Genomic DNA, 12,871 nt, shown 5'->3' on the forward strand with positions numbered 1-12,871 from the left:
TTTTTTAAAGAAGTTTTACGTTCGTTGGCTGTTCTTTTTGTTTTTGTTTTTCGTTCGAATTTTTCCGATTTTTTAAGTTCTTTACACCCCCCCCCTACACACCTCCAAACACCCGGGCAATGCCAGGTACCCTTGCTAGTATATATATATAAAAGGCTAAACGGACAATTGTTTTTGTATATCCATGAAAGGCTTTTTTCGAGGGGGCGGGTTCTCTACGACGTTACATTTATTTAGAACTTTTCTTATCCTCCTAGATTATATTTACGATTTCGTCTCTGGATGTCGTCTCTGCATTTATTTCGATCGACTTTTAAAAAGTTCCCTCTATTCCATCCTTTCACGTTTGTTGGTCTTTTTTGTATAAAGCAAAACTAATCGAAGCAAAGTCGCTTCACCTGTCTTCCCGCTGGGATGTCCAGAAAGCTTTGATCAATGTGGGTGAAACCCTTCATATCAGACAATTGCTATTCATTGCTAGAGCTCCCCTTTTTGTGGGGAGCTGGTTTTCCCCAACATTGTCGGGGATGGCAGAAAGTGGAAACTTAACTAGCCTGCAGCCAAACCTTCATTTCTGCACCCGCTCGAACTCCTTCACTTAGCATGTCAACTTTTTGATTGATATCGATGAATTTGAATACTTTTCACTTCCTCTCATGTCATAGTGTAGCGGTAAGATGTCAGCTTTTCTTTCACTCTTTTCTGCCTTCACGTCACAGGTTCGAGCCTGGCTTTTTTTTTTTTTTTTTTTTCCTCCAAACACCCGGGCAACGCCGGGCACTCCTGCTAGGCATTAATAAAAACAACACATGATCATATATAGTTTAACCATGCTTTCAAAGGTTTTTTTTATCCTCCGATATATACATAATATTGTATAGGTCTCTCCTCATAGGGATTGAGAGCAACTGACCTCAACAAAACCACTCTTTTCCATGATAAAGAAAAAGATGATTTAATCAGCTTATTTACTATGTATTATGGGTGATTTCCTGTGTGTGACATTCTCATTTTAATTTCTAATGAAATTTTCTGATTTCTCCTAACACTCGACTTTTGGAAAATTCATGTTCGCAACACTATTTTTATACACCTGCCTCCAATCTTGCTAAATGGTTATTTTCAAATATTATATCCGCCAATATTTAGCTATGTTTTTGTACAAATACTCATAAAATTTTCTTTTTCTTTACAGTTGTACAATGAAGAGATCCTAGATCTTCTTGATCCGTCTAAAGATCCAGAAAGCCGAGTAAGTAATCAACTTTATCTGTGACATTGAGTTCAGTAATCCTAAAAGAATTATTAGTAATGTGTACAACCAAAGTCCCATTTTTTGATCATCTGGGAAATATATACACACAGGTGGATGGCGTGGCCATGGGTTCCGTATTGGGACCAACATTTAGTAATTTTTATATGGCTGATCTAGAAAACAAGGTATTTAATTTAATAGAGAAACCTATTTACGTTCGATATGTAGACGATATACTAATTCTTGTCAATAACACAGAGGAAATAGAATATTTAAAGGGTATCTTTCAGAATAATTCAGTTCTTAACTTTACATATGAACTAAGTACTAATAATAAAATCTCGTTTTTAGACGTTCTCATTGACTCTAGTAGCGATGAATTTATCACCTCCGTTTTTAAAAAACCTACATCCGTTAATTCCTGTATTTAAAAATTTAAAAGTGAATGTCCATTCTGTTATAAAACGAATATAATAAGGAATCTTATACATCGTGCAAAGGTGATTTCCTCAAGCAAAAAATATTCTTTAATGAATTAAAAAATATAAAACAAGTGTCAGTAAATAATCGATTCCCTAACTCTCTTGTAGATAAAGAAATAAAAGTAGCCATTAGTAATTTGAATCAAATTAGTAATATTCAAGAAAATTATCAACCTGTTAATATATATTACCGTAACCAGTTACACAAGAACGCAAAAATCGATGAGAGTATTCTTAAAAATATAATCTGTAGATACGTGGCTCCCAAAAATAATAAAAAAATAAAATTTATTATATATTATAAAAAAATACAGACAACAAGCCTTGTAATGAAAAACATTTTGCAAACAAATGACCTGTTGGAAAGGACCAATGTAGTTTACAAATTAATCTGCCCAATAGGAGAGTGTATCTCCAATATTAGTAGCTACATTGGTTCAACAACTAACACATTGTCGCGAAGATTGACTCTACACCTCTCTGACTCTAGCTCCATATCACAACATTTGAAGGGACATGGTTGCCACCGTTCGGAATTTTGAAGAATTACGGTAAAAAATACAAGAGTATTGCAGAGTGAGAGAAATGTAAATAGGCTAAGAATACTCAAAGCATTGTACGTTAAAACAAAGAAGCCTCAAATAAATATTAATTATGAGTGCAGCCGGAACGTTTTGAAATGTTTGGGATAAAATTTTGAAAATGTATATATGTGTTTGTATATATAAATGTGTTTAATATATGTATATAAAAAAAAAAGTCTGCCCACCTAACTTGTAACAAGCTACCACGTGACTACGAAAAAACGTATATATATGAAAATTAAAAAACAATTTCTACATTTATTTCTATAATATGCCTGAGGATGATAGAAGTACTTTTGTCGAAAGTGCTCGCGATTATGGATCCAACATATACAATTTCGAGAAGATAAAAAGGAAAATTGTAAAACAGAATAATTCCGTGCTATTCAATAATATTTGTCTAAATGACATTGTTTTATAGATACTTATATGGTTTTGATATCTTTTTTTTTTGTTTAGTCCTCTATTGTTCAATGACTAGTACTTTCTACTAAAATGTGCATTCATATCAATGTCTATTTGTGAAAGAATTTTGCTTTTATTTTTTTGCCATGGTTATATTTTATCTTATTTTACATTGATATGTGTAGACTAGAGTTATCCCTCTTGTGTTGCATAGGTGAAGAGGTCGATTAATTTGATTTCAGGGTATTGAGTCCAGCTGTCTCCAGACTAGTTTACTAGGTGGCCAATAGATGGTCTGGTGCTACCAGATGAGGCTGTCTTTCTGACCAAATTGCACCAAACACTGATATTCTTTATTTCCTTTCCCTTTGCAAAACTCATAGTTTGCAAAGTCAAAAACAAAAACAATTTATTTCTACAAATTAAGCACCATTAATAAATAATTAAAGCTATAAAGAACTTACAGCTCAAACTTGTACTAAAATGACTGGATTCTGCATTAAAAAACCCCAAAATGTTGATATGTTGTAAAGCAACCAAATTGATAGATAGCTCTGTGTGTAGTGCATTATCAACTGATTTGCACTCGTGTTAGTCTCTTATTTTGAGATTACATCTTGCTTAAATTTTACCCTAGTTATACTTTCACAGGCAGCTTCAATGACAGCTGTGTTTTAAATATAAACCTTCACATATTTCATTTATTCACTTATATTTAAAGCTTATTTAATTTCCAAGGTGAGATCAGATGGTCTGGCAAAATGGTTAATCTGGCAAGGTTCTGGAACTAAGCAGCTGGATAATCAGTATTGCATGTATATTGCTTGAGAATGAAATTGAGAATCAGTAATAGAAAATCATTCACAAAGGTATTTCGTACTGATCAATATTTGTTGCTCTTAATTTATGGGGGTCAATATTTAATGTGAATTGATTACTTTTGTATTCATCCATCAAGTTAAATATTATTGGAATAATGTATGTGTTGTGATTTTTTAAAAAAAATTCTTTTTAATTTTTTTAAATTTTTTATTTTTATTTTATTTTTTTATAAATGAATTTACATAATGAATTGTTTAAACATAATTTTTTAATCAATTTTAATTTGTTTGTAATATTTCAGAATAGGAAATCTCATATTAAGGTTCACGAAGATGCATCTGGCGCCATTTATGTCGTCGGAGTAAATACGCGACCTGTTGAATCTTTTTCTGCCGTAAGTCTTTAGCTTATATATATTTACAAAAAAAATTTTTTTTGTGTGTGTGTATATATATATTTCCAAAAGGATTATTCATATTTTTATTAAATTGATTCTATTTGGTGAGAAGATTGTTGTATCACAGAACTGGTTTAGACAATAGAAACAGTGGGCAACTACATTGTCACTTTAATTAAACTAAAGAAGAAATGGACTTTTAAATCTTACCTTTTATGTAAATGACAACATTACTGAATCAGGCAATGGATGATTCACCAGTCACCATGCGAATTGGGACTGGGCGGGAAGCAATTCCAACAAATATTTTTAATTCAAATATTTGCTTAAATAATTGATTTATGTATTTGTATTTTTACTGTTATGGTTTAGAATAATCTGAATAAACCAAGTGATACAAATTCTCAATCCTCACCAAAAAAAACTTTGAAACTTGATTTTTGTTTCAACAGTTGAAAAAAATTACGTAAAAAAAAAAAATTGTATTTTATGTATTATTTAGAGTAGTATATTCAACTTGTTCTTTACAGGAGTCATACATGCTGCAGCCAATTTACCGTTCTGATGCTACCAGATAGTTTTCTGAAGATATTGACTTTCTTACCTAAAATGCCCCAAACATTGATGTTATAGTTTTTTTTTTTTTTTTTTTTTCCTTTGTCTTTGCAAAACTTTTTTATATTCTGCAAAACCAAAAACAATTTCCGCTACAAAATAAACAAACTAAATACCATTAATGAATATTTGAAGATATAAAGATCTTGACGCATAAAAACTTTTACCAAAATAATCATATTCTGCATTAAGTAACCCAAAAAGGGTTGATATGCCATAAAACAAAGCAACCAAGCTAAACGAAACATGAATAAATATTTGAAAATATAAAAAACTTGAAGCATAAAACTTAACCAAATGAATGGATTCATCCTTAAATAACTGCAAAAGGGTTGATATGCCATAAAACAAAATAACAAAACAAATTTCCCATAATTATTAGTAATACTAAATTTTACAATGGTCATTCATATCTTGTCATATCAGTACTTGTTATCATTAATACCATTAATCACTCTATCTATATTTATTAATTTTTTTTACCTAGTGTTATATAGGAAAAAACAAAACTCATATATATATATATATATATATATATATATATATATATATATATACATATATATATATATATACACAGTAATAACACTATATATTTAAATATTCCTTTAGTTATGGGACCGAGTTATTTAAAAAAAAAAAAAAAAATTCTAAATAACTGAATCAGTCTCTCATCACTGACTTGTTTGTATTTCTCTCCTTCTCATTCTATATGGATTCGACTACTAATATATTAAATATTTCTCTGAGCATATAGAGGACAGGTGACATTTTTTTTTTTTTTCAGCATTGCTTTATTTGCCCATCTAATTTACATGGTGTGTTCTTACTGAAAGCCTGTATGCAAAGTATATAACAGATTAATGCATCTCTGTATTCTTATATTTATCTATAAGGATAATAATAGAAGTAAAGAAACTCGTTTTTAATTATGCAAAAAGAATAAACAATAAATTACTATTACTGAGTAATCCCTGCTAGTTTCAAATAAATTTTTCATTCATGACTTTACAAGTTAGAAAAGCATTTCATCCAAGGCATGAAAATTGTTAAACAAAATGTTTTTACTATAGGCTTTAAAAATAAAGTTTCAAGATTCAATTTGAAATTTATTTATCTTTAAAGTGCACTTTTATAAATTGTACAAAAATTGTAAAAAGGTATAAAAATTTAATTTAAATTGAATAAAAAAAATTATCTTGGTTTTATTTTATGTAATGTACATTCTGTTGCACTTTTAAAAAAAATTAATTGAAAATTTTATATCTATATCATTAATTTCTAGATGAAAGATAATGTTTTTAAATTGCAACAAAATGTACATTACATAAACTAAATCCAAGGTAATTTTTTGATTCAATTTAAATTAAATTTTTATACCTTATTTTGTAAAAATTATAAAAGTGCACTTTGAAGATAAATAAATTTCAAATTGAATCTTGTATCTTTATTTTTAAAGCCTATAGTAAAAACATTTTGTTTAACAATTTTGGATGAAATGCTTTTCTAACTTGTATCTTATCTTTTTAAGATTATATTTTAAAACTCTCCTTCTCTCTATTTCAGTTTGTATTTCTCCTCACACCACAACTCATTTTTTGCAACTCCCTCTTTGTAATACAGGTCTGAATGAGAAAATCTGATTTTTTTTAATAAAAACTTTAAAATAACTTTTTTAGATTAAATTTTTTAAACTTCTTTCAGAATAGAAAATCTTTAAAATTTAATAAGGAACAAATTTCATATAGGTTTCATTAACAAATATTCGGTACATAACGAGAAAAATAGATTAAAATTTCAAAAGGATTGTATAACTGGTTATGGTCAATAGTAGTCCTCGCCAGCGAAAGTCTTTATTATTTAAAACATTTTGTGTCATGCTCTTTTGTGCGTGGACTAATAAACATGAAACATTAACGATAATGCCGAATCAAATTTAATTTTTAATGTGACTTGAAGAAAGGAAAAGAAACAAATTTGCCTTTTTTCTCTTCAAAATGAATTCAATAGCTCTAAAGAAAATAATTTAAACACAAAAGAAGTGAAATCTAAATAAGTGAAATTGTCTGTGTACATTTCCCTACGCAATAACTCTGCCAATTTTAAGCCTACAGATTCGAAATTTGATATACAGGGTACTCAGATTTGAGAAAATCGATGTGATTGGTTTTCGGACAGAAATTTGGCTCTTAAGAGGTCAAAATTCAACGATTTGACCTTTGAGAACTCTACCAAACTCCTCCTACAATTTTGGGTCTAAACACATGAAATTTTAGATGTAGGTTCCTTGGACATGGATCTAACTTAAATTGATTTGAGCCCAAAACAATAAATGTTAAGGGGTCAAAAAAGGGGTCAAAGTTATAAAAAATTGACCTCTGCGGTCTCTTCCAAATTACTCAGACAATTTCTGGTCTAAATATTTGAAATTTTACATAAAGGGTATTCAGAGATAGTGCAAGCTTTTTCATCAGTTTGGGTCGAAAATTTAGTTACCAATATATAAATGTATGTATGTATGTCTATTTGCATGTCTGCCTTAAACTTTCAATAGAGGCGACGGATTTTACCAAGATCAGTAGCGTTTTAAAGTTCAACCTTTCATACGACAAATATCGAAAAATTGGCTAAAAACATTAATATCTTCCCCTTCAACTAGGCACTTTCTAAAGGGGAGGGGGTCACTTTTTTCGCCGATATTTTTGAAAGTTATCCTCTCCTTTTAGATTGTCTAGCCTTAATTTTAAAAAAATGTTGCTTCCGGTTTGGTGGTGGTCATAACAGCATAAACGTTAGGTTTTACCCCGTTCTTTTCCTCCTTTGTGGTACGGGTTCGAGCCTGCCTTCCTACTGCCACTTTTTGCTCAACATACACATCCAAACACCCGGGCAACGCCAGGCTGAAATGCTAGTATCTGTATAAAACAATATTGTGAAACGGAACTATTTATATTTAAATAAAAATAATCATTGCATATATATTGACTTTTGGATCCACATTTAATCGTTTGCAGAAGTCTGAGTATTTGAGTAAAAATCATCCTATATTTGAATAAAATAAATATGTATTAGATACGTTTGAAGCCAAAACAACGCATTATTACAAAAGAAACATTTATTTTGTTTGAAATTTATAAATATATTTCGAAGATACACTTCATCCTCAGTATGTCTTTTTTTCTTTTTTTCTTTCTTTTTTTTTTTTTTTTTTTGCCATGTTATTGGAGCATAGAATTAAAAGTCCGTTTGTTGTTTTTACGGTAGTCTTTTCAAATGTCCTATATTTGTTTCATTGTCCTGAAATTAATGTTTTTTGAAAGCTGAACTTGATTAAATTATAATAAATAATACACTGAATTGTAATCATATTTTAAATATTTGTCTGTATTTATAAGTAAGTTTTATCATTTTATTTGTTTAATATGTGCACATGCATCCTTTTTTCTTTTTCAGACTATACAGTTGCTTAAAGGCGGTGCATTATCACGTGCAACTGCAAGTACGAAGATGAATGTGCAATCATCTCGATCTCATGCTATTTTCACGCTTCATATTCGACAGGACAGAGTGGCAGCTGAAGTAAGTAAAACTTACTTTATATATAGCTTTGTAATGCAAGAATGAATATATATTATATATATATATATATATATATATATAAGTTTTGAGACCTTGTGTTGAACAAAGATGGCGGCGTAGTTCAGATCAGTAACCAAGATGGAAACCAAGATTCAAATGCGGTTCGTGGCGTAGTTAACCTCTTAAGTTCTGAGATATTTTAGCATCGCCTTTTTTTCAAGACTATATCATTTATTTGACTACCGTCGGCAAGTTCGACAAAATGACTTTGAGGATTAAAGTTTGAATCAAAATTAATAAAATCAGATTCCTTGGTGATAACGTGCGCTGTAGCACCACAGTCTACAAGGAGATTTTTACCGTTTGTGGTATTGTCAAAGTTACATGTGAATAGAAATGTATGTTCTTCCTCAAAGTTCTCAACATTTTTTACGGAGTCCATTTTAAAGCGTTTATATCGACATTGGAAACTTTTGTGGTTGGGTCGTCCACAATTATAGCAGATAATTTTCTTTTTCTTGGGAAAATTACTTTTGGAGAATACGTTACAGTGAGGTGCGTAATTTGGTGGTGTCCGCTTTTGAGAAGCATTTTTGAACTTCATAATATTGCTGGAGTTATTATTGTCCACGAGCATACGATTAGTCTCTTTGTAACTGCGCAATGCCACTTTAAATTCGCTGAAATTTAGGGGTTTATCTTTCTGAGTTATAACAGTTGTAAATGGTTTAAAATCGGCTGGAAGTCCCTTGAGGGTCATTGATATCAATAAGCTATCGCTTATTATTTCACCTGAGAGATTTAAGGCATTGGCAGTTGTTTCTGCCCTTATAACGTAGTCGGTAATCGTTTCATCCTTGTTACGTTTCAAAGACATTAATTCTGTATATAGGGATATTATTTTCGGTTTCCCTTTTGATAAATAATGTTCTCTTAATAAGTTCAATGCTTTCCTTCCATCATCCAATGCATCTCTTATAATCAGAGACAGACTTCTATCGTCTAAATATATAGATATAGTATTGAAAAGAGGCGATGCTAAAATATCTCAGAACTTAAGAAGTTAACTACGCCACGGACCGCATTTGATTCTTGGTCGCCATCTTGGTTACTGATCTGAACTACGCCACCATCTTTGTTCAACACAATGTCTCAAAACTTAACATATATATATATATATATGTTATATATAAAGTAATGTGATTGATAATTTAAAATTTAAAAATCAAATTATAATTAAATTAAAAATCCGTTTCATAAGAAGGAACAACAACAAAATGAATTATTTGTACGATCGTTTCGGAAAACAATGCTTTTTATTGTGGTATACATCAAGTTACGTACAATAATTACATATAGTTTTTTAATAAGCAAGGTCTCCTCGTCAGCAAATTTTGAAGGGTTTTTATTGAATTTATGGTGTCTTTTAAATTCAATAAAAACCCTTCAAAATTTGCTGACGAGGAGACCTTGCTTATTAAAAATCTATATGTAATTATTGTACGTAACTTGATGTATACCACAATAAAAAGCATTGTTTTCCAAAACGATCATACAGATAATTGATTTTGTTGTTCCTTCTTATGAAACGGATTTTTAATTTAATTATAATTTGATTTTTAAATTTTAAATTATCAATCACATTACTTAATATTGAATTAGCTCTAGGACATTTAACTATTGAGCTTATTATATATCTAAATTACGAGCACTTTCTCTTTCCTGTATTTTAATTAAACTAGTAATTTCACTGTTACATTAAAATACACTCAGCTCTTTAGACTATTGTTCTAATCTCCTTTAAAATATATGTTATATATATATATATATATATATATATATATATATATAATCATGAAAAACTGGAATCTTTGGAAGATCTCTATCATTCCAGTAATTATAGAAACAACTGGACTCGTGAAAAGAATTTCAAAAACTACCTAGCAAATATACCTGGTGAAAAAAGTGCAAGAGGTACAATTGTACTTTAAAGGGTGGTTAGAATTGTAAAAAGATCTCTCAGTTGGTATGTCGGAGATAGGTGAATGTATGGCGTTTGGCAGGATGCCCCATCCCCAGCTAGAACAAAATAAGAAAAATAAAAAACAGTAACACTTTATTATATAATTTACTTTTCAATATAAACCGTCTGAGGGTCATTTCAAAAGTAGAGCTTTCATAAAAATTTTTTTTAACTCAAAAAGATGAAGAGCTACGAAGACGGGTTTGATACCATTAAAATGAGCAGCCTTTTGTGCTCCTAAATTTATTTTTCTACATAGTCACCACCATTTTCAGTGCACTTTTGTTAGAAATTCAATGACACATCTCTACTTCTAATGTATGTATGTCCAGGACAGAGGTTGCTTTCTTAGTTGCACACCATCAATATCTGCAACAGAGATCAAACTTTCAGGTCATGAATACACAAGTTCAGTTATAACAATGCAATTTGCAATTTCTTCTGATTCATTTGGGCAGAAAAAAAAAATAGGAGGCATTACTTTTGGAATGCCCCTCATATCTGGTGTTACCTGGGAGTCTGTATGTTCACTTTTATTTATTGTCCTTCACTTTAGTTTATCCTTTATTTACTTTGAAAAAAACAAAAAAAAAAAACAATAATTCAGTGTCTAATTGGTAGGTACGGGCAAAATGAATGCCGATGCTGAAAATGTATAAACATTTTGACCCCTCCATTTACTTAAAAATTCACGAAAAATCAGGAAATTAACCAATTTTAATGAAATTTTCAGTATTTATCAAATAATGATCGCGGAATATAATGAACTAATTATTATTTAAATCTGAGTGGAAATGTATTATTTTGTTTAAACAAAAGAAAACTTTACTAAATTTATGGTTTTCAGTAGTAAATAAAAAAAACTCAAGAATTTATTTTTGCTTTTTTATATAAATAAAGCATTGTAATTTGTAACAATAAAAAAAAAAAAATAATTTTTACAGGAACATTACAAAAAAAAGCCCCTAAAGTCCGTATTAATTAATTTGATATAACTCTAAGAAAGATGAATTTCTCGAACTACCGATATTACTATTGAATTAAGCATTGTTTATTCAATATTTTCACACCAAAAAATTATAATAGCAAAAATATTGCTCTTTTTTTTTTTTTTTCTAAATTAGATTTCGCATAATTTTTATATGCAAGATTTAAATAATTTCCTTGCTTGCAAAAATGAAACTTTCAGCATAACATAATTTTTATATAATCTTGAGCAATAATTAAAAAAAATAATAATTTAAAAACAGGAACATAGAAAATAATAAAATTAAAAATTAATACAAACGTTCAGAATAGGAATGTATGGATGCACGTCTGGGGGGGGGGAAGAAGAAATCTGACACCCCTACCTCTTTTTACTATCATGACTTCATTTTGAAACAGTGTTTTGATTGGCTGAAATTTGTGGCCTCCTTATAATCATGTTTACAAACCCTTATTTGTTGCATTTTTGGTGAACGGCAGAATTACTTGCTTTTTTGAGGGCTAATCAAGTTATTTTTGCACAAACAAGGTGTTTTTTTTTTTTTTTTTTTTATTTTTTTTTTTATTTAATTCAATATCTTAGGACTTTACTAATTATCTTTGAAATAGACCCAGAAAACTAATATTTATCTCTTAAAAGATTTTTACAATAAATTTATTTAACAATTTATTTAGCTGAATTGGTTAGCTCGCCGTGAAAACATTTTTCATAACTTTTTTTTTTTTTTTTTTTTTAATTTTTTTTTTACGTGTACAAATATTTTTTTCCTTTAGGAAATTAACTTTAGTGTCTAATCTTTCAAATACAATTAAAAGTAGTCGGAAACCTACAAAAAAATGATAAATCTGCTTTCAAAACTAGGTCCCCCTATTTCTGCTTGTACCTACTAATTGACAAAGTTACATATAGGTAAGAAACACAAATACATTAATGCTTGTCCAGAACTTCCCCCACATCATGAAAAAGTAAAAGCTGTATAATGTACATGCCTGCGACAAAGAAAATATCATACACCTAAAATCAGTTTTATCAAGGAGTTTTATTTTTATAGAGAAAATCATTAAGTGAACTAAGTTTTACCAGTGCCCTTTATCCTCAAGTTAAGAATAACTTTCTAAAATCTTGCAATAGTTTGGATTTGGAGTTATCGTCCTTTTTAATTTATTTTTTATTATGTTTTTTTTTTTTTTAAAGACTGTTTTCCAGATGGTGTCGTGAGATTGTCGCTTGTCGTTTAACCATAAAATTTGATTTCCTTATTTAAAAATAAAACTAGTTAATCAATTTGATTTTTGGTGTATTTTTTTTTTCTTTCCATCACAGCTACATATAAATTTTATTTTTGCTTTTCTGGATAAGATCTGAATGGTGAAACCATATTCATTGTGTATTTATCAAAGTGACATAGAAAAGATGAAACATGGATAGTGAAACTAATTTATGAATAATTCATGTGACTAAAATAGGAAATAACTGGGATGAATTTCTACTTTTTGAACTAAGTACAAAACCAAAATTAAATAGGACTCTCAGGAGAAACTGGAAAGTCACTAGAAAAAAAAAATATGGAGATTGAAAATAACTTAAAATTTGACTTTTTGAAATAGTAACTGAAAAAATCTATTACTTTTTAATTAGAACGAGAAAGTGGGCATAAAATACGCTTAAATATATTTTAATTTATCATTATTATAGTTGTTTCAAAAGTAAAAAAAAAAAAA

General features: G+C 29.3%; 1 protein-coding gene across 9 annotated transcripts in view; it reads left to right on the plus strand.

Annotated features, from left to right (window-relative positions):
• LOC145292962 (kinesin-like protein KIF21A) overlaps positions 1-12,871 on the plus strand; it is a 267,292-nt gene that overhangs the window by 124,045 nt on the left and 130,376 nt on the right. For all 9 annotated transcript variants that reach the window (XM_080139175.1, XM_080139176.1, XM_080139177.1 and 6 more), the window contains exons 5-7: positions 1,196-1,252; positions 3,850-3,942; positions 8,014-8,139. In XM_080139175.1, the coding sequence (XP_079995301.1) occupies positions 1,196-1,252; positions 3,850-3,942; positions 8,014-8,139 (276 nt within the window). The remainder of the gene's footprint in view (positions 1-1,195; positions 1,253-3,849; positions 3,943-8,013; positions 8,140-12,871) is intronic.

This window comes from Euprymna scolopes, chromosome 14, assembly GCF_053919585.1.
Source record: "Euprymna scolopes isolate OS-2025 chromosome 14, ASM5391958v1, whole genome shotgun sequence".
Lineage (NCBI taxonomy): Eukaryota > Metazoa > Mollusca > Cephalopoda > Sepiida > Sepiolidae > Euprymna > Euprymna scolopes.